Source organism: Dendrobates tinctorius, unplaced genomic scaffold, assembly GCF_039654945.1.
Source record: "Dendrobates tinctorius isolate UK_male_01 unplaced genomic scaffold, ASM3965494v1 ptg000332l, whole genome shotgun sequence".
In the NCBI taxonomy this organism is placed as follows: Eukaryota; Metazoa; Chordata; class Amphibia; order Anura; family Dendrobatidae; genus Dendrobates; species Dendrobates tinctorius.
Window position 1 is genome coordinate 8,317,056 of NW_027361998.1, and position 22,804 is coordinate 8,339,859.

Genomic DNA, 22,804 nt, shown 5'->3' on the forward strand with positions numbered 1-22,804 from the left:
CGTTTCATGTTCCAAGCAGGGAGCCACCAAAGGTGCTCTGCTACACTCCAAGCAGGGAGCCGCAATGTGGCTTTGCTGAACTACTGTGTTGTGTGGGATGCAGATGTTGGAGCGTGGTTAGGAGCCTCCAACTGACCTGGATGGTGGGGCACCACACCTCAGGAGGAGGTGCAGTACCTCTGTGGCGACTGAGCCTCAGGGGCGCCACACTAATGTACATTTCAATGGTATTCAAAATAATCTCCCAAACAATGGTTAATGATATGGAACTCAGTGGCTGTCAGAGCTGTAATCATGGCCTAGTATTTGTCACTCCGCCTTCCAAGATCAGATATGGGGGATGCTCCAGATGGAAGTTCAGTCCCAGAAACTAAACCTGAGAGACCTCATACAAAAACAGAGAAATCCAAACATGGATACAATTTTTTAGTCTCCATTCAGCATCATTTTGCTATGGAGCATTCCGAGTCCTTGTCTAAAATGGTCTAATGCGTATGGACTCGGAGGCCTCCGACTCTTCCCCGTTAGACTCCTGACTATAATGGGTGGAAGGGTTACAGATGCACACAGGTATCGGAACCGTGGCGTCCAAAGGTATTCTTGGCCCATATGAGAACAGTACTATCAAAGACCTGGGATAGTTGGGGTCATGTCGTAAATTTTGCATTAGGGCTCAATGCTTACGCCATTGCCGAAGGCTGATCTTTTTGTTTTTTTTTGGGAGATAAGCTGTTTCCAGAAGAGTCTATAGGCCAGTGGAATCTGGAGGACAGAAGAGTCTGGAAAACAGAGGAATCTGGAGAAGAAGAGAGAAGTCTGAAGTGTAGAAGAGTCTGGAAGACAAAGCGGTCTGGAGAACAGAAGAGTCTGGAAGGCAAAGTAGTTTGGAGTAGAAAGAGGAGTCTGGAGGACAGAATAACCTTAAGGATACAGGAGTCAGGAAGACTAAGGAGTCTGGAGAAGACAGCAGTCTGGAGGACAGAATAGTCTTGTCAACAAAGGAGTTGGGAGGACAAAGGAGTCTGGTGATGACAGAGGAGTTTGGAAAACAGAGGAGTCTGAAGTACAGAAGAGTCTGAAGGACAGAAAAGTCTAGAGGACAGATGAATCCAGAGGAGGACAAAGAAGTCTGATGGATAGGGGAGTTTGGAGGACAATGGAGTCTGGAGGACAGAAGAGTCTAGAAGACAGAAGAGTATGGAGGAGGAGAGAGGGGCATATTGAACAGAGGAGTCTGGAGGATAGAGAAGTCCGTAGGACAAAGGAGTCTGGAGGACAGGAGTTTGGAGGAGAAAAAAGGAGTCAGAAGGACAGAATGGCCTTGAGGACAGAGGAGTCTGAAGGACAGAATAGTCTTGAGAACAGAGCATTCTAGAGGAGAAAGAAAAGTCTGGAGGAAAAAATTTTCTTAAAGAGAGAGGAGTCTGGATAACAGAATACCCTTGAAGACAGAGGTGTCTGGAGGAGAAAGAGAAATCTGGTGGACAGAATAGTCTGGAGGAGGCAGATGATCTCATAGACATCACAGGATCACTCGGCTGAGCGTTCCTGTGTTTGGCGGAGTCAGGAGAGACAGCTGCCAGGAGGACCGTCCCTCATATGACAGCTCTCTAATGTATGTGGGGAGCTAAGGCCTCATGTAGATAGATAGATGTGCAACCACCTCCACTGTACCCACTGCAGGATCAAACCACACATGTCTATAATTCCTGCCTCTACTCATGGAGTCACATAACTCTGCCAAGGACATGCAAAACAACTAGAGACTTAGAATGAAGATTGGTAATGAAGTTACTTCTTTTTTACGCTAGATTCCTTTAAAATGGGACAATACAAGCAGTGATCATGCCCAACTTTTAGTGAGTAGATATGAACGAATCTGCCGAAATTGGGAAGTTTGAATTCGACAGGGAAATTTGATTTGCAACCTGATATATCAGTTCAAACCGGACAATCACTTAAATAACAGAAGTCGATTGATAAAATAAAAATTTTATTGGATTTGCATCAATTTTGTGCATTTAAAATCAAAATTTATTCAGTACATGTCCACTCCACCTTCCATCTCAAGAGTCCCAAACATCAGCCACCGTCGTAGGTGATGCTAAGATTAGTAGCCTATCAATCAATTTTTAGAAGACCTGTATTTGTGCAAGTGTGGCCAAGGCAGCAGGAGAATGGTAATATAATAATATATGGTCAAGACACATAGAATAAGCAAAAAAGATTTATGCCAGAACTGCGAAGAGTAAGTTCATCGTGTAGTGCGGGCCTCCACCAAATCTTGGACCTAGTAAAAAAAAAAACCTTCATGGATATCCTTTAGAATGTCCATATTTGTTTATTCCCCTCGTAGGTGTGCAAAAGGAATGTATAGTCCAATCCCAGTTGAAGACCCGCCCCTGAGGAGATTTTCAGATGTTTCACAATATAGTATAGATACATTTAGGATCAAGACAGACTTTAAAGGGAACTGGTCAGCAGATTCTTGCTGCCCACACCATCAGACGCTGACTGTGTGTTATACTTTGGGGTCTACTGTATGTGTCAAATGTGGTCCCCGATGGCTTTTACCCACCCCAATCCAGGTCTCTTTCTATGTCTCAGGCAGTATTAATCTGCTGAAGGTTTTCTTCAAGAAAATGAGAAAAAGAACAGAAGCGTAGAGGAAAGTGCACAAGAAACTGAAGGAGACACATTTAATTCCGGGATTGATAGGACCTCTGCAAAGGTCAGGTGAAGAGCAGGACACATCCAGAAAAAAAACTTTGCGGAAATTTCCCCATTTCCTTTTCATTTTAGAATTACCAAGTAGACTATCGGAGGACTAAGGCCAAGAGTCATCATTTGCGGGTTTTTTTATTAACTTTTCTTGAGGTATTTGTTGTCAATTTTTGCTACAAATTCTTCAAAATGGCGAACGGGGGGTTCATGAATTTTGTGCAAATTCAAAAATGGTCTTTATTTTTCATCTTTTATTTGTTTTGAAACTTTTTAGCTTAAAAAGGCACATTATTCACAAATTGGCGCAAATTGGGCCAAAATATCTGATGTAAATTAAATCCCTCCAGGGGGGAGATGAAGAATGTTTGAGCCAAATTAGATAAAAAAAATGGATTTAAAAAAAAAAATTGCTTTCCAAATTTTTTAATTCCAGCTACTTTATAACTTTCTTAAACTTCGGGGAATAATCCAACAACGAAAATTTGGTAGGTCAGAGATGGAGTGCAGAGATGGTGGTACGTGTGCTCTATGTATACTCTGTCCCAAATGGAAACGTTAGTTGGAATTGAATTCTTGATAAGAAGTCCACAACATTTTGCTAAAAACTTCCATTAATGATCATCAGGGGTCGGAATTAACGGACGTCCGTTCATCTTGAAGAAGACTTCGCGTCTCCTCGCTCTCCTGTCTGCAACGTCCACACATCAGAGGTTTGTGAAGCCCATTGTAAAGTCCGGTTCCCAGTAGGAGAATGATGAAGCCCAGGATCTGCAGGGCATGGAACTTCTCCCATCCAACCGAGAGGCTAACCACCCAGATGACCACGGTCCGGAGGCTGTCCAGCACCATACGAGTGGTGGCACTAATTTCCTTTGTGACGCTGATACCAGCAAAGTTGAAGAAGGCGATGCTACTGATGTTGCCCAGTAGAGCCAAGATAATGAGGGGTTGGTTGCCCATTTGGCAAAAAGCGTCCAAGGAGTCTTCCAGAACGCCACGCTCGCTGCTGCTGAAATCGCCTGCGGGAATGTAGTAGAACGGGATCAGCAGTAAAGTGAGGATGCAAAATCCAAACAGACCTGTGGGAGACATACAAGTGACTGTTAGCTTATGTTTTGCTATCATGGCTCCCACCCAGGACTTTCTTCAAGGGGATGTCCACTTTCGACAACCGTTCTCTAGATTATGCTAGGACTGATTCAATTTAAAATTCAACAATGGGTGAAGTTTTGCTTTTATCAATCTGTAATATTGGTATTAGTCAAAGTGTTTAAAGTGGCTCAACCTGAGAGTTAACAGAAAACCAGCAGAATCCAAAATGCAAAAACAGAAAAACAGTGAACATGTGATTGCAGATTTTGACCACGTTAACTGGTGAAAGGTTATGGGCATCTTTGGTTTGCCGATTGAATGTCATGGCGCGCAGCTTGCACTCACCCTCTGTGCCCACAGCTCGGAGCGGATGCACATTATGTTTGTAGACGAATTTCTCTTCCAACACCATTTGGATGGCTACAATAATTTGGGCCATAATGATCAGCAGGTCCCCTGTAGAGTGGAGGAGAGGAGAAGATGAGCGGTATCTAATATCTTGCATGTCTGGTACCACGTGGGCTTAGGGGCCACAGGATAATGTATGCACCATGGGGATTCTTATAAGCCCTAACACAGCAGCTTTCGCCTGTAAGTCCATACCACCTGACTTGCATTTTCTGCGGAGGATCGAGAATGAGAGCTGGTGCAAGTAGTATAGCGGATGATTTGGGCAAGGTTGGCACTGCTATTTCGACATTAGTATTTGGGCACTGTATGGAACTATTGTTTTTCCTCTATGGTTTAGGCACTGTAAGGGTCAGTGTTTTGCCCCGGGACCTCCATCGATCTTGATCGAGCCATGCACTTGGCTGAAAGTTTGGAACAACTGGCAAGACACAAAGGTTTGGACCCAGAGATGTGAATGTGAGCCGGTGACACCAGAGACTTATTCTGGCTTCCGCCCTGATTCAGTTTTCCTAGAACCACGTGAGTGATGTTAAAGCGGCAGTACACACAAAACCTGACCTGTAATGACTTCGCTGAGGTTCCTCCCTGTGCTCGAACCGCTGATTAAGTCGGCCAATCCCACGATGACCAGGCCAGCAATGGTCACCAGGATTCCCATCCACTGGCTGCACTCCAGCTTCCTGCCCAAGAAGGCAACGGAGAGAAGACCAGTAAATATGATGACGGCTCCTCGTAACATCTGGAAGCTGGAAGCGCTGGTCATGTTCAGAGCTGGAACGTGAAAAATACAGCAAATTAGTAAAAATACACTGCAAGAAAGTCAGGAAGGCGAGCACCCGGTGCACCAACCGGCCGGCTCAGGGGCAGGAACCCTGGAAATTTCCAGTCTTGATCTGAATAGACAATGCTCTGTGAGCTAAACCCTTCCTCATCATTAGATGTTACACTGATCTCTCTGCCAGTGTGCTACAATGTAGACCACAGAGCATTGTCCACACTGGATGATCCACTACTGAGAGCAGGCCAGGATACGTGCAGGATCGCCGCATCTACGTTCGAACTAGAGGTTCTCATTCAAGCACAGATTTTGGAAAGGATGATTAATTCACAAGGATAAGCTTGATTTCTATAGACCCCCCAGAAACCCCCCAATTGTAGGACTGGTTATGATATGTGACAGGCGTAGCTCTGTTCTGTACTCACCCACATACATGATACTGGTACCAGTCATGTCACAGATCGCTGGCGGAAGAAAGAGAAGGGAGTTGAAAGGCTGAGAAGGCGCCAGGGTCGGCTCTGCGGATCGGCGGTCCTTGAACACCAGGATGTAGAAGACGGCCAGACAGGAGAGTTCTCCCAGGAACATGCCCACCGCCTGGAAGAGAGACGCAAGCTCTACAGCCTGACACAAAAGTTTGACATCTGACCACAAGTAATGCCAATTACAGGAGACCTCCTTACTCACATTTTGGGGTACACCTTGTTTTTGGAATTTCTGCTAATATCGGAGATCACTTACTACTTAGCTTGATGTTATTCTCTTTATCCAGGGTTGGCTGTGATCCTACCTGCCCTGAGCTCATCTTGGGTCCTCAGACCCCTGGCAAGATGAGTCTGTTTACTACATTGTCCCACCCAATGAGACCACCTTGTCGTTGACTGATGGGTTCACACAATTTTATGAAAATGTGCTGCAATAACCTTATGTTGCTACGTATCGCAACTCATCAGAATTTGTTGCCCCACAGCAGGGCATAGGCTCGCCCTACAGGTGAACTCTCATACAGCGGACCACTACAGGAGGACTCAGGCTCACCAGGCAGTGGACTCAGGCTCGGCCCACAGCGGGACTTAGGTTCACTCTACAATGGAACTCAGGCTCGGCCCACAGCAGGACTCAGGTTCACCCTACAATGGAACGCAGGCTTGCCCCACACCGGGACATAGACTGGCACTATAGCCTAGCTCAGGCTCGCCCCATAGCGGGAAACAGGCTTGCACTATAACCTAGCTCAGGCTCGCCCCACAGCAGGAAACAGGCTCACACAACAGTGAGAATAAGGCTCGCCCCACAATGGGACTTAGGCTCGCACCACAGCAGGATTAAGGCTTGCCTTAAAGTGGGACTCAGCATGTCCTACAAGATGAATCAAGCTCGCCACACAGTGGTACACAGGCTCACCCCACAGTGGGACACAGGCTCGCCCCATAGTGGGACACAGGCTTGCCCTAGAGTGGGACACAGGCTCGCCCCATAGCAGGTCTAAGGCTCACCCCACAGTGGCACTCAGGCTCGCTCGCACCACAGTGGGACTAAGGCTCGCCCTACAGCGGCACTCAGGCTCGCACCACAGTGGGACTGAGGCTCCCCCTACAGCGGAACTCAGGCTTGCACCACAGTGGGACTCAGGCTCGCCCTACAGCGGGACTCAGGATGCCCTACAGTGGGACTCAGGCTTGCCGTAAAGTGGGGCTTGATCTTGTATTTCAGCAGTATTCAGGCTTAGCCTACAAACAACTGAATCTCTAACTGCCTGAACTTTCAGATTGAAGGTGACATATGACAACAAGATGAGGTCATATCTGTCTTTCTGGAAGTTAAGCACTCCAATTGACCTGAAGAAAAATGGGACTTTTATAGGTGAGGAGCGAATGTGAGGGGGAAGTATGGAGGGAAAATCTGAGGGTGCGCAATGTAGAGACTGGACAGTATGGGGGACATGCAAAGGGGTCTGTATGGAGGTGGGACAATTAAGATAGGGACAGTGTGGTGGTTATAGCTAACTAGAAGAGGACAGTGGTACTGTATTAGATAATAAAGGAAGACAATGTGTCAGTGCCTAATAAAGGTCAACAGTGTAGTGGTCATAACTAATAAGGGCGGACAGTGTGGCAGCGGCTTCAGTACACAGCCAGCAGGGGCCGTGAGCATGTCCTGGTACTTTGATTGACCATTTAAGCTGTGTACAGGACGGGGAACCAAACTATATTTTTGACCCGAGTGCTGGAAAACCTCAGGTTCTCCTCCTCCATAGGACCGAGTATTACACGAATGTCTCTCACCTGCAGGAACGGATGCTCAAACTGATGAGACGGGGATCCATGACATCCTTTAGCGTCAAAATTGTCAGCCCACCTACGAGCAAGCAAAGGTAGATACATTTACAAATATTGTATGTTACAGTGATCAGGTTCTTTAGAAGGACGTAGATCTTGAGATTTATTCTGACGGAATATAGGCTGAACCGGATGGACAAATGTCTTTTTTCGGCGTTGCTAACTATGTTACTATGTTTTATGTTAAATTTCAAAATATCATTGTCCTTCCCATAGAGGGAGAATAAAGACATGTTACACAGTTATATATACAATATATACAGTGGGGAAAAAAAGTATTTAGTCAGTCAGCAATAGTGCAAGTTCCACCACTTAAAAAGATGAGAGGCATCTGTAATTTACATCATAGGTAGACCTCAACTATGGGAGACAAACAGAAAAAAAAATCCAGAAAATCACATTGTCTGTTTTTTTTTCATTTTATTTGCATATTATGGTGGAAAATAAGTATTTGGTCAGAAACAAGCAATCAAGATTTCTGGCTCTCACAGACCTGTAACTTCTTCTTTAAGAGTCTCCTCTTTCCTCCACTCATTACCTGTAGTAATGGCACCTGTTTAAACTTGTTATCAGTATAAAAAGACACCTGTGCACACCCTCAAACAGTCTGACTCCAAACTCCACTATGGTGAAGACCAAAGAGCTGTCAAAGGACACCAGAAACAAAATTGTAGCCCTGCACCAGGCTGGGAAGACTGAATCTGCAATAGCCAACCAGCTTGGAGTGAAGAAATCAACTGTGGGAGCAATAATTAGAAAATGGAAGACATACAAGACCACTGATAATCTCCCTCGATCTGGTGCTCCACGCAAAATCCCACCCCGTGGGGTCAGAATGATCACAAGAACGGTGAGCAAAAATCCCAGAACCACGCGGGGGGACCTAGTGAATGAACTGCAGAGAGCTGGGACCAATGTAACAAGGCCTACCATAAGTAACACACTACGCCACCATGGACTCAGATCCTGCAGTGCCAGACGTGTCCCACTGCTTAAGCCTGTACATGTCCGGGCCCGTCTGAAGTTTGCTAGAGAGCATTTGGATGATCCAGAGGAGTTTTGGGAGAATGTCCTATGGTCTGATGAAACCAAACTGGAACTGTTTGGTAGAAACACAACTTGTCGTGTTTGGAGGAAAAAGAATACTGAGTTGCATCCATCAAACACCATACCTACTGTAAAGCATGGTGGTGGAAACATCATGCTTTGGGGCTGTTTCTCTGCAAAGGGGCCAGGACGACTGATCCGGGTACATGAAAGAATGAATGGGGCCATTAATCGTGAGATTTTGAGTGCAAACCTCCTTCCATCAGCAAGGGCATTGAAGATGAAACGTGGCTGGGTCTTTCAACATGACAATGATCCAAAGCACACCGCCAGGGCAACGAAGGAGTGGCTTCGTAAGAAGCATTTCAAGGTCCTGGAGTGGCCTAGCCAGTCTTCAGATCTCAACCCTATAGAAAACCTTTGGAGGGAGTTGAAAGTCCGTGTTGCCAAGCGAAAAGCCAAAAACATCACTGCTCTAGAGGAGATCTGCATGGAGGAATGGGCCAACATACCAACAACAGTGTGTGGCAACCTTGTGAAGACTTACAGAAAACGTTTGACCTCTGTCATTGCCAACAAAGGATATATCACAAAGTATTGAGATGAAATTTTGTTTCTGACCAAATACTTATTTTCCACCATAATATGCAAATAAAATGAAAAAAAAAACAGACAATGTGATTTTCTGGATTTTTTTTTCTCAGTTTGTCTCCCATAGTTGAGGTCTACCTATGATGTAAATTACAGACGCCTCTCATCTTTTTAAGTGGTGGAACTTGCACTATTGCTGACTGACTAAATACTTTTTTCCCCACTGTATATATTACAATGTCGTATATCAACTAATAAATAAGCAGTTCTGCAGACCCACCACCAGATGGCGACATGGGTCTGTAAGGATCATACTACGAATGTGTAGTAGGGTGGGGAAAGTCGTCCTGAACCCCTAAACATGTCCCGATGTATAATGTATATAATGTAATATTTATATATAATTGCTTCATAGTGTCGGTGAAATGTGTATTGTATGCTGTCCTAAAAATGTGTAAATAATGTTCCTATATACTGTATGTGTTATGAAGGGAAAGTGTAATATTAGTATTAGACCACTAGATGGAGATAGAGAGTATAACATAGGATTTAGGCTTAGCAATAGTGTAAATAGTTAATATAGGATGGGTCACTTAGGTTAGAGGAAGGGATCTTCTTGGTTTTCAGCAGAAGGGGGCTGAGCGCCCATAGGGCTCAGATGGGCTTAAGTGCCCACATAGGGAATAGATAACCTGTAATGTTCTATGTAAAGAAAGAGCCCAGCCTTCCCAGAGCAATTAAAATAGCATCGTCACAGCTGCAGCAGTCACAGAAGTTAGAGCGACAGGTGTGTGCGTTAAAGAAGAAGTGTCATGATCCATGCTGGATCATGACAGATAAAAGCACATTAACCTTTTTTTTTCCTTAAGCTTGTGCTTAAGTTTTGGTTTTGCCCCCAGTGGCCTTTAGGATTATTACACAGTGGTGTCTTTTGTTCTAGTTTGCCCCCGGTGGTAGTGAGCATCATTGCACTCTGGTTTCTTTAGTTTAGTGCATGTGATTATAAAGCAGGTGTGATTGCTCTGGCTCTGCTATAAAAGAGTGTCAGGTGTTGCAATCACTGTTGGTGATAGTGTTCATTTCAACCATCCTTGGTGGAGGAAGGATCTAGAGAGGGGTCCTGGCAGCTCAGTCAGAGCCCTGGTGTGGAAGGAGTCAGAGGGGATTTCCTTGCAGCTCTGACAAAGCTTGGTGGCTGCTATTCAGGAGGAAAGCTGCATTCTGGTGGTGGACTCTGTTGCTGGGAGCAAGAGCAACAAAGCAAAGCTAAGTGGTGTTTCCCTGTTTGTATTTTTCCCTGGTGTGTATTAGCACAGCGTTGGGGCCAGTGCCTGCACCACCCAGCTCCCTAGCAAGGGATAGGTGTAGGGTGTGCTAGGGTGACAGGTTCCGGCTCGGTGACAGGTGAGGAGCCTGTATAGGAAACGTCAGGAGTGTGAGGGATACTGACTCAGGGGAGTGCAGGAGGTCTCCATGTCCCCGTTCCCTATCGCAGGGCCCACCGTTGTAACTGTTTCCCCTTCCCCCGTGTCTTGTTGTTTTAGTTACCGGCCTGCGGGCCGTGTCACACAGGACAGTTTCACATGCCATGTCTTGTTGTTTCAGTTACCGGCCTGCTGGTAGTGTCACACAAGATGGGTCTACGTGACAAGAAGTCACAGCAGGACAGACGGGCAGGTAACTCACAATGTGGCAGGTGGTTACATAGGTTGATGCCCTCAAAGCCGGGGGGAAACGGCTGAGGGAACCCCCAAAAACGGAGCATTTTCCCAGGGGGACGCTGGAAAACCCAATACTACAGTTGGACCCGATCTCGAGCTCTGTGACAGGGAGAGATACAGGGAAAGCTGAAGTGACGTATGATATGAAACCTGTTGTTAATGCTGTAATGGATCTGGAAGTGCTGAGAAGATATGAGAGTAAAGTTTTGTGTTTTGAGATGCATCTGGACTGTGTTTCTGTTTATTCAGAAGTGACCGGAGGTAACCCTAAGGACCGAAGTGGAGACCCTGATGATGCAGGGAAGGAGCAGGCAAGTACATTGCCAGAAGAATGTGATTTTCATGTAGTGGAAGGCCAGGGCATGCAAAGCACGCTAGACTCAGCCACGACTGCTGTCCTGGTCGACTCCTATAAATGGGCCTTTTATTGTCATATAGTTCCCTCCTAATTTTGCTATACTGTTTCCGGGTAATAAGGCCATATAGTTCCTAGAACATACTGCTATAAAGTTCCTAATAATACTGCCATATAGTTTTTAGATAATACTGCCATATATTTCCTAGATAATACTGCCATATATTTCCTAGATAATACTGCCATATAGTTCTTAGATAATACTGCCATATATTTCCTAGATAATACTGCCATATAGTTCTTAGATAATACTGCCATATATTTCCTAGATAATACTGCCATATATTTCCTAGATAATACTGCCATAGATTTCCTAGATAATACTGCCATAGATTTTATAGATAATATGCTATATAGTTCCTTCATATTTCTGCTATACTGTTTCCAGGTAATACTTCCATATAATTCCCAGATAACACTGCCATATAGTTCACAAATAATACTGCTATATGATTCCCACATAACAGAGACTTGCAGGGTCAACTTCATATCGCTCCATACAATAAATCCTACATGTTTTAGCTATACTTATATATTACTGCCATAAATTCTAAAATCCCACATAATACAGTCCTATAGATCCTGTATAAAACTGCAACATAGGTCCCAAATAAAAAACCCTATAGGTCTAACATATTCTTTCGATAATGCACACTGAATTTATTTCTTCTAGTGTATGAGTTCGGGGCCCCGTGCAATTGTCAGTTTTGTCCCCCATTCTGTGTATGACGCTGCACCCAGCGCTGGTTACCCTGGTTTTCTCCCTGCACTGGTCACACTGGTTTTCTCCCTGCGTCTCAGGAATTCGTCTGTCAGCTGAGAATAGGGAACGTGTCAGGACAATGAGTCAGTGACAGGTGAGAACCTGCTGCTGACCCCCCAGATGATCCAGGTAAACAGGGCGACCGCCTGAAAACAACCCATGAGTGTACTGACAGCAATGCTGCAGATCAGTGAGCGGCCAGCACCCAGGGCAAGAGGGGAATTCTGTGCCCCCCTTACTCATGGACTGAGTCGCCTCCACCACTCCAATAATACACCCCTTATTGCACACGCACACGTATTGAAAGAATACTGATGCACTCATAGTTTGTACTTTGACTCCCTATTTTTGAGGTTTTGCTGAAATTTGAGCTACAATTTTAAAAATAAAGAATAAAGAAAATTTAGTCTTTTTGTTTTTTGTAACTATTTTATTATCCAACCCTAAATCTAAACCTTGCCCTAATGCTAGTCCTAACCCTATCCCTAATCTTAGCTCTAGCTTTGATCCTAATCCTAACCCTAACCCTATCCTTAACATTAACACTAGCACTGACCCTAATCCTAAACCTTACCCTATACCTAACCCTAAACCTAGCCCTTACCTTAGTTCTACCCTTAACCCTAACCCTGGCCTTAACACTAGCCCTAACTGTACCCCTAATCCTAGCACTAACCCTAAGCCTAGCTAAAATCTTATCCCTAGTTCTAACCCTAGCTCTAACCTGAGCCCTAGACCTAAGCCTACTCATAACCTTAACTGTAGCCCTAACCATAACCTTAGCCATGGACTTATCCATAGCTCTAACCCTACCACTAATCCTAGCACTAACCCTAATTAAAGCCTTATCCCTAACTATAACCCTAGCCCTAACCCTAACCTCAGCCCTAGACCTAAGCCTACTCATAACCTTAGCTGTAGCTCTAACCATAACCTTAGCCATGGACTTATCCATAGCTCTAACCCTACCACTAATCCTAGCACTAACCCTATGCCTAACTAACATCTTATCCCTAGTTCTAACCCTATCCCTAACCTCAGCCCTAGACCTAAGCCTACTCATAACCTTAACTGTAGCCCTAACCATAACCTTAGCCATGGGCTTATCCATAGCTCTAACCCTACCACTAATCCTAGCACTAGCCCTAATTAAAGCCTTATCACTAACTATAACCCTAGCCCTAACCCTAACCTCAGCCCTAGACCTAAGGATAACCATAACCTTAACTCAAGAAACCATAACCCTAGCCATTGACTTATCTCTAGCCCTAAAACTAACCCTAGATTTAATTCGAGCCCTAAATGAAGCCTATCCCTACCTCTAAACCTAACCCTGATCCAAGTCTTATCCATAGCCTTAACCTTTTCCACAACAATAGTCCTGGCCCTAACCCTAGCCCTAACCATAAATGTAGTGCTAATCAAACTTAGTCCTAGCCCTAACCTTAATTAAGTGTAGAACTAGTGTAAAAATGTACACTGTATTATACTGTGTTTTTTTTTTTTCAGGGGACACTTTTTAAATTTGGACCAGCCCACGTTGCTGTTCTCTGCCTCTCCTCTGACAAAATAACAAGATGTGGCGTGGTATGGAAGAGAGCTGCGGAGAGCACAGAAGAGCAGTGCATAGGATTCCCTGCTGTCCTCATCCAATAACTGGTCAGCTTCTGTCATCTCATTCACTGTCTTTACAGAGCCCAGTAGTCGCGATAAGCTTGAGATCATCTGCAGCGCTCTGCATAGGCAGCAATCTTAATTACCTTACAAAACGTCCAATAATTGACTCAGCTCAGTTACCATCTGTAGCCTGAATGTGCCCATGCCTCTTGATGAGCCCCTGCTGACATTTCCTGACTGTCCTTTCGCTCATCTCTCGCTCGGTTGATTGTGTGATACCGGACATGGACCCTGTGACAGCCCCATTCACTCCTCTTTTTGTCACTGATGGGACTTTATAATCTAAGGGACTGTTCACACGTCCGCCTGTTGCACCAAATCACACGTCATTTTTGTTTGCTAGAAAATGCGAGAGAAACCCGCTCACCCGCAAAAAAGAAAAGACGAATAAAGCTCAGACGGTGAAAGGTGATGCCGAGCAATCACCGATGGAAATCGCAACGTTTACCACAGTGCGAGAAAAGTCACTGAGGTCTGAACGAGGCCTTACTGTCACCGCAGCCCCCAAAACAATCAGCTGCTGCTACAGAACTAGGGAAACAGCAGCGTTGTGAATGCAGCTCTGGATGCGACTAGAGACCGGGCCATAAATCAGTTACAGATTCCTGCGGAACTGAAGGATTATTATATCCACAATCCAAGAGAAAGTGTCACTGACGGGTGCGGAAGATCAACAGCAGAGAATGGACCTTACCCCCCATCGTATAGAACTGATAGCAGAGCTGAGACTCTAGATCACGTGTTACATAGGACTGCAGGTGACATCTGGTAGACAGCTTTAGAGATGGGGTAATGTTATGTGCATTAACCCTGTGATATCTGTACTGGTCTCTCCCAGTAGGACAGATGGACCTTTGTAGGATGAGGTTTCCCTCTAGGTTTTCTCTGCACCATATATTACTGTGGCTTTAGTGCTGCCTCCTGGCATTGTGCGCACGGGTATATCAGCCCCAGATATCGGTCTATGATAGTGTAAGCGCAGGTGACTGTTCAGACTGAGCCGTACTGTGTGCACGTGAGGAGTGACACCATTTCTGGCCATTATGTCACCTGTTTCCTACATTTTCCCATTTTTTTCTGACATTACTGATGTTCTTTAGCTGCAGATAATAATTGCTCCGACCACAAGTCCTCGGCGTCCTGTGCACAGAGGAGATGTGACTGCTGAGTAAGGAGCAGATTTCCTGTGACTGAGCCGCAATGACGTCTGACTCATCACGACCCGGATCGTCGCATGACCACAGTTTTACATGAATGGTGATTCTAAAAATGCAAACACGGAAGAACCTCAGATGACACAGAAGTCAAAGGCGAAACGGACACAGAATATCCCGGCTCAGATGGTAGAATGATATGAATTATGATGAGACTGTGAGCAAACTGTAAAGCGCTGCGGAATATGTTAGCGCTATATAAAAATACAGATTAAAGATTATTATTAGAATTCACTGAAGTTCTCTATTTGTTTTACATTTTGGAGGAAAAAAATCTAATGTTTTTATTCTGCACAATTAGTTAAGAGAAGATTACATATGGGTTATTAAAGAGTCACCTAAATCTGCTTCTCCTCCAGGACTGATCCTTCATTCTCAAACTTCTCAATTTCCAGGTAAAATTTTTATTAAATAAAATTAAACACCTAATGCCACATTATTGAGATGAGATGACAGTTAGTACTGATGAGAGTCTATGGAGCTGGAGGGGAGGAGCTCTGCCTCTGGCTCCGCCTCCTTTTCACTCTCCATCTTTCTGATGAGGTTCTGTCCCAGTGATGTAACATTATGTCTCCTCTCCCTGCAGGAAGCAGCGGATTTCTCTGCTAAGATTTTATTTGTTTCTAATTTCCAGGTCAATTATTGACTTAGCAAATAAACATTAAAAGAGCAGAGACTCATTACTTTTCTCCACATCACTTTCATCCAATTTGCATTACTTCATATTATTTGCTCAAGTCACATCCAGAGCTGCATTCACAAATCTCCCTTTTAAAAAAGTCATTTTTAGGGCCAGCAGTGTGCCCCCGTTATCAGTGCCAGCAGTGTGCCCCATTATCAGTGCCAGCAGTGTGCCCCCATTATCAGTGCCATCAGTGTGCCCCCATTATCAGTGCCAGCAGTGTGCCCCATTATCAGTGCCAGCAGTGTGCCCCCATTATCAGTGCCAGCAGTGTGCCCCATTATCAGTGCCAGCAGTGTGCCCCCATTATCAGTGCCAGCAGTGTGCCCCCGTTATCAGTGCCAGCAGTGTGCCCCATTATCAGTGCCAGCAGTGTGCCCCCATTATCAGTGCCAGCAGTGTGCCCCCATTATCAGTGCCAGAAGTATGCCCCCATTATCAGTGCCAGCAGTGTGCCCAAATTATCAGTGCCAGCTGTGTGCCCCACCATCAGTGCCAGCAGTGTGCCCCATTATCAGTGCCAGCAGTGTGCCCCATTATCAGTGCCAGCAGTGTGCCCTCATTATCAGTGCCAGCAGTGTGCCCCCATTATCAGTGCCAGCAGTGTGCCCCATTATCAGTGCCAGTAGTGTGCTCCATTATCAGTGCCGGCAGTGTGCCCCCATTATCAGTACCGGAAGTGTGCTCCCGATTATCAGTGCCAACAGTGTGCCCCCATTATCAGTGCCAGCAGTGTGCCCCCATTATCAGTGCCACCAGTTTGCACCATTATCAGTGCCAGCAGTGTGCTCCATTATCAGTGCTGGCAGTGTGCCCTCGTCATCAGTGCCAGCAGTGTGCCCCCATTATCAGTGCCGGCAGTGTGCCCCATTATCAGTTCCAGCAGTGTGCTCCATTATCAGCGCCAGCAGTGTGCCCCATTATCAATGCCAGAAGTGTGCCCCGATTATCAGTGCCAGCATTGTACCCTCATTATTAGTGCCAGCAGTGTGCCCCATTATCAGTGCCAGCATTGTGCCCCCATTATCAGTGCCAGCATTGTGCCCCATTATCAGTGCCAGCAGTGTGCCCCATTATCAGTGCCAGCAGTGTGTCCTCATTATCAGTGCCAGCAGTGTGCACCCATTATCAGTGCCAGCAGTGTGCCCCCATTATCAGTGCCAGCAGTGTGCCCCCATTATCAGTGCGCCCCCATTATCAGTGCCAGTAGTGCACCCCCATTATCAGTGCCAGCAGCGTGCCCCCATTATCAGTGCCAGCAGTGTGCCCCCATTATTAGTGCCAGTGTGTGCACCATAATCAGTGCCAACAGTGTGCCCCCATTATCAGCGCCAGTATTGTGCCCCATTATCAGTGCCAGCAGTGTGTCATCATTATCAGTGCCAGCAGTGTGCTCCCATTATCAGTGCCAGCAGTGTGCTCCTGATTATCAGTGCCAACAGTGTGCCCCCATTATCAGTGCCAGCAGTGTGCCCCCATTATCAGTGCCACCAGTTTGCACCATTATCAGTGCCAGCAGTGTGCTCCATTATCAGTGCCAGCATTGTGCCCCATTATCAGTGACAGCAGTGTGTCCTCATTATCAGTGCCAGCAGTGGACCCCCATTATCAGTGTCAGCAGTGTGCTCCATTATCAGTGCCAGCAGTGTGCCCCCTGGTGGATACCCTCCTGTAACCTCTGCTGCCTCCTGGTTGCTCAGCCTCTGGACTCTTCTCATCAGCAGATATCTCTCTCCTGCGCTGATAATTTGCTGCAATGTCTCAGGGCAGAATTCATCCAATGCCCCAAAATACAAAACCAGCAAGGAATGTAATAAAAGATGAAACATAATACAGGAGGCGAAAAGAGCACAATACAATGAAAAGAGCACAATACAATGAAAAGAGCACAATACAATATCACTCTTTATGGGACTGTAGGATTATCCAGAAGGAGAAAGGACCCAGAGGTGGAGAGCGGGAGAGAAGGAGACCTAGGAACGTCTGAGCTGTGACTGCAGGAGACGTGCGCACTGTAAGTGGTTGGGGCAGACAGGAGACGTGCGCACTGTAAGTGGTTGGGGCAGACAGGAGACGTGCGCACTGTAAGTGGTTGGGGCAGAGATTTCTGCAACATTTCTGCATCTCTTTTTAGGAAAATGCAGGAACAAGAACGCACATTTGTGCTGTATTTTTGCTACCTTTTGTCACATTTTTGCCATGTTTTTCCTGCTTTTTTGCAGTATTTTTGCTGCGCTTTTTTTTTGTTTACATTTTTGGTGCAGATTTTTCTCACTCAATGAAATCTGCTCCAAATCTACAGGACACAGATATGCAAGGTGTGCACGAGACCTTAGGAATCTCACTCACTGTTCTGGGATGAGGAAAACCTTCAGATTTTGTGACAAATCCGCACTGAAGAAAAAAACACAGCAAAAACGCAACGTGTGCACACGGCCTTAGGATGAGGAAAACAATTACAACCGAACGCAATGCTTGCAAGAAAAAGAGCTCAGTATAACAGGGACATGAGAGTCATAAAGAAAGCAGCACAATAACTGCAGCCGCCCCTCCGGCATCAGTGCAGGACGTGGTGTCAGTCTGCAGTCTGTAGAATGGATGCAACTGTAACAAACCCTCTGCTGCAGAATCAGAGACCTTGCTACAATGTATCAGTGCACACTACATCATGGACCCTGCTGTTTACTGACCTTTCCCGGGTCAGGAAATCCCCGAATATTCCCATGTGGTATGGTGAACACCTCAAATAACCTGTATAACCAGTAACGTCAAACTCGGTGACACTCTCCTCGTCTATATGATCACAGTGATGTAGCAGAGGCGAGCGTGTTATTATTCCTGCATCATGATAACAATAATTTATTATTTCTATGTCGCCAAAAAAATTCCGCAGCACTTTACAATTCAGTGTAGATTTACAGACGTGACAAACTCAGCTCTGCTACACCTGTATATACAGTATATACACAGCAGTGCAGCGACACAGAGGATACGTACTTGGCTGACAGCGTATTTATGGAGCCTGTGACAAGCATCATCCCGGCCAAGATAAGCTGGTACGAGGTCCACGCCATGTCTGTGCGCTGCGCCCGGGCTCCGCTCCGTCATGTACCGGCAGCAGCTTGTTGGGATGAGATATATACTGTATATACAGTCTCAGCTTCCTGTATGCAGAGAATATGAAATCATGTGACCAGAGACTCAGCTGTGATGCAGCCATAGAGGGCGTGAAAGAGACGTCATCGAGGGATGGGGCTGAGTGCACACATGTCACAGACTGTCACATTCCAACCACAGAGACAGGAGCAGGCAGGGGCGAAGAGACACCGTGCATCTACATACAGATTACTGTATACAGCACAGGACACACACAGATACAGACACAAACACAGAACAGACACACACACAGGACAGATACAGACACAGACACAGGACACACACAGATACAGACACATACACAGAACAGATACAGACACAGGACACATACAGACACATACAGATACAGACACATACAGATACAGACACATACAGATACAGACACAAACACAGAACAGACACACACACAGGACAGATACAGACACAGGACAGATACACAGGACACACACAGGACACACACAGATACAGACACAAGACACACACAGATACAGACACAGGACACATACAGATACAGACACAGACACAGGACACACACAGATACAGACACAGACACAGGACACACACAGATACAGACACATACACAGAACAGATACAGACACAGGACACATACAGACACATACAGATACAGACACAAACACAGAACAGACACACACACAGGACAGAAACAGACACAGGACAGATACACAGGACACACACAGGACACACACAGATACAGACACAAGACACACACAGATACAGACACAGGACACATACAGATACAGACACAGGACACATACAGACACATACAGATACAGACACAAACACAGAACAGACACATACACAGATACAGACACAGGACACATACAGATACAGACACACAGAACAGATACAGATAAAGACACAGGACACACACAGATACAGACACAGGACACATACAGATACAGACACACAGAACAAATACAGATACAGACACAGGACACACACAGATACAGACACACACAGAACAGATACAGACACAGGACACATACACAGGACACATACAGATACAGATACACAGGACAGATACAGACACAGACACAGGACAGATACAGATACAGATACACAGGACAGATACAGACACAGACACAGGACAGATACAGACACACAGGACAGATACAGACACAGACACAGGACAGATACAGATACAGACACAGGACACATACACAGGACACATACAGATACAGACACACAGGACAGATACAGACACAGACACAGGACAGATACAGATACAGACACACAGGACAGATACAGACACAGACACAGGACAGATACAGATACAGACACACAGGACAGATACAGATACAGACACACAGGACAGATACAGATACAGACACAGACACAGGACAAATACAGATACAGACACATACATACACAGAACAGATACAGACACAACCACAGAACAGATACAGACACAGGACAGATACAGATACAGACACACACAGAACAGATACAGACACAGGACACATACAGATACACACACACACAGGACAGATACAGACACAAACACAGAACAGACACACACACAGGACACATACAGATACAGATACAGACACACAGGACAGATACAGACACAGACACAGGACAGAACAGATACAGACACAGGACAGATACAGACACATACAGATACAGACACAAACACAGGACAGATACAGACACACACACAGGACACATACAGATACAGATACAGACACACAGGACAGATACACAGACACAGACACAGGACAGAGCAGATACAGACACAAACACAGAACAGATACAGACACATACACAGGACACATACAGATACAGGCACATACACAGCACATACAGATACAGACACAGACACACACTGGGCAGACGCAGATACAGACACAGACACACACAGGGAACATGTAGAGTACAGACACATACAGTACATGCACTGGGCACATACCGGCACAGACACATTTATACACAGGACACATACAGACACAGACACAAAGATACACAGGGCACATGGAAGATATCCCATTCTGCCGAGCACTTTATCGCATACAAGCAGTCCCTCACCAGCTTCGAGTCCACTCTCACTGCCGCAGAACAAACTTCTCATCTCTCATATACTCCCTGTCTCACAACCCTAAACAGCTTTTCAACACTTTCAATTCTCTACTCTGTCCCACAGCACCTCCTCCTTCTCCCTTCATTTCTGCTGAAGACTTTGCCTTTTTCTATAAGCAGAAGATCAATACGATCAGGGAAAGCTTTTGTCCACAGTACCCAATGCTCCTCTTCGCTGCTCTGCCCTATTATTTCAAAAACAGCTTCTCCACCATGACAGAAGATCTGCTCTCCACCCTCCTGTCAAGATCACATCTCATGATCTCACCACTTTCATGCTTGACCCGCTTCCATCCCACCTCATCCCTAACCTCGTCACAACCCTACCCCACCTCTTCAACCTCTCACTTACAAATAGTGTCTTCGCCTCATCCTTCAAACATGCCTCAATCACACCCATCCTCAAAAAGACCTCCATCGACCCAACTTCTCTGTCTAACTATTGCCCGATATCTCTTCTCCCTTATGCCTCAATAACAATAATTAGGGGGCACCACAAAATGGTAATAATGGGATACAACCAAGGCCTACATGAAACATGAATAACACTAGAAAAGTGTCGAAAGCAGAAGACAGGACCAGGAGAAGCAGGACAGGGTAGTGTCGCTTGCTCTTGGCGGCTAGTAAGTCATTGGTGACTTTAGTTAGGGCAGTTTCAGTTGAGTGATGAGTTCAGAAGCCAGATTGTGTCCAGTCAAAGAGGGAGCAGGAGGAGAGGTGGGAGGACAGTTCAAAATGGACATGCTGTTCCAGTTGTTTTGAGGCATAGGGAAGAAGAGCACGAGAAAAGAAGATTATAGGCCATATAAAAGGGGATCACCAGACCATATAGAATAATGACAAAATATTTTATAGAGTACAAAAAGCACACAAGACAAAAATAAACATTAAAAACATTAAAAGGTCACAAACGTGACACATTGTAAACAACAATGAAGCTCATGCTAAAGCTACAACCACCCACCTGTAACATGTGTACACAATAACCGTTTGCGCCTGTGCATATGAATATAAGTATAAACAGCATACCATCTGTCAAAAATGAGAAAAAAGGGTTAATTGAGAATTGTAAATTTACCAAAAAAAGGTAACAAATATCCCACCAGCTGCAAATAAATAAATGCAACCACCCAAGACACATGGAAATACTCACAACAACATGAACGATCTAGCCCACAGAAAAAAGGTACCAAATGGAGACATGAATAAAGAAGTCCCCGAACCAAGCTCAAAAAACCTGAATAGAGCAGCAAAGACCAATCAAAGATTAGAAAGGCTCGCCGATCGTTTTTGTAAAGGTCAAAAAAATGATCTAGGGTAAAATACCCATAAGGAAATGCTGGAGCATGCCGAGGAATGGCCAATGCAGCACACAAGAAAACAGATAGATGCAAGAGGGTATGCCCGACGTGTGCCGCCTCTCACGGTGGCTTCATCAGGGGCTGTTGTTGTCAGCGTATCATACTCAATATATATAAATTAATCAGACAAAAATGACCGCAATCAATGTGCGTCGGGGATCAAGAGACAGGCTGTTGCTAAGAAGGGTGCTTAAACAATCTTATGCGCATGCGCAGACGTGTCGTCCGAGGAATCATATTTGCGCAGGCGCAGCCGGTAAACAGCCGAACCTTACCAGCGCATGCGCAAGGGTAAATCACTGGCAAGATTACGCAATGCCACACACAAGATCCGCCGCATAACAATTGCATTGCCGCCTCCGGATTACCGACAAGTGACTTAAAACAAAATACAGGGAGAACACATTTAAAGGCAACCATAGATTGCTAAAGAACTCCCAATAGCCTGAAAAGAACAGAAAAAGGCACACGCAATAGAAGATGAATGATAGCAAATGCAGTTATGTTATGAAGTATAGGGGCAACAGCAAATCAGCCCCAAAGAAGGACCATAGCATATTAGTAAATGAAGCCATGGATTACGCGCAAGAAAGTATTTTTTAATAGTAGAAAATGTTACTATCCACGCAACTATAAAGAAACTCCAATTTTTGATTATTATCATCAATATTTTAAATAACCTTCAAAAAGGCAAACGAATACGACGATACCAATGACCCCATATACAGCATGGTAA

The 22,804-nt window shown here is 45.3% G+C and overlaps 1 protein-coding gene across 1 annotated transcript; it reads right to left on the reverse strand.

Annotated features, from left to right (window-relative positions):
- Positions 1–1,972: 1,972 nt before the first annotated feature.
- Positions 1,973–18,664, reverse strand: SLC35F6 (solute carrier family 35 member F6). Its single transcript, XM_073561971.1, has 6 exons — positions 18,452–18,664; positions 7,291–7,363; positions 5,431–5,602; positions 4,786–4,998; positions 4,162–4,272; positions 1,973–3,803 (listed from the first exon to the last, which is right to left on the reverse strand). The coding sequence occupies exons 1-6, from the start codon at positions 18,526–18,528 to the stop codon at positions 3,346–3,348; spliced, it is 1,104 nt and encodes a 367-aa protein (XP_073418072.1). The 5' UTR covers positions 18,529–18,664; the 3' UTR covers positions 1,973–3,345.
- Positions 18,665–22,804: the final 4,140 nt, after the last annotated feature.

Bases quoted from the DNA above. Each gene is read 5' to 3' on its own strand.
- SLC35F6 (XM_073561971.1), bottom strand. From the start codon at position 18,528: ATGGCGTGGACCTCGTACCAGCTTATCTTGGCCGGGATGATGCTTGTC. The intron at 5,603-7,290 runs GTGAGAGACATT...TCTCTCTTCCAG, and splicing joins TTGAGCATCCGTTCCTGCAG to GCGGTGGGCATGTTCCTGGG. The intron at 4,273-4,785 runs GTCAGGTTTTGT...TCCACTCTACAG, and splicing joins CCTCAGCGAAGTCATTACAG to GGGACCTGCTGATCATTATG.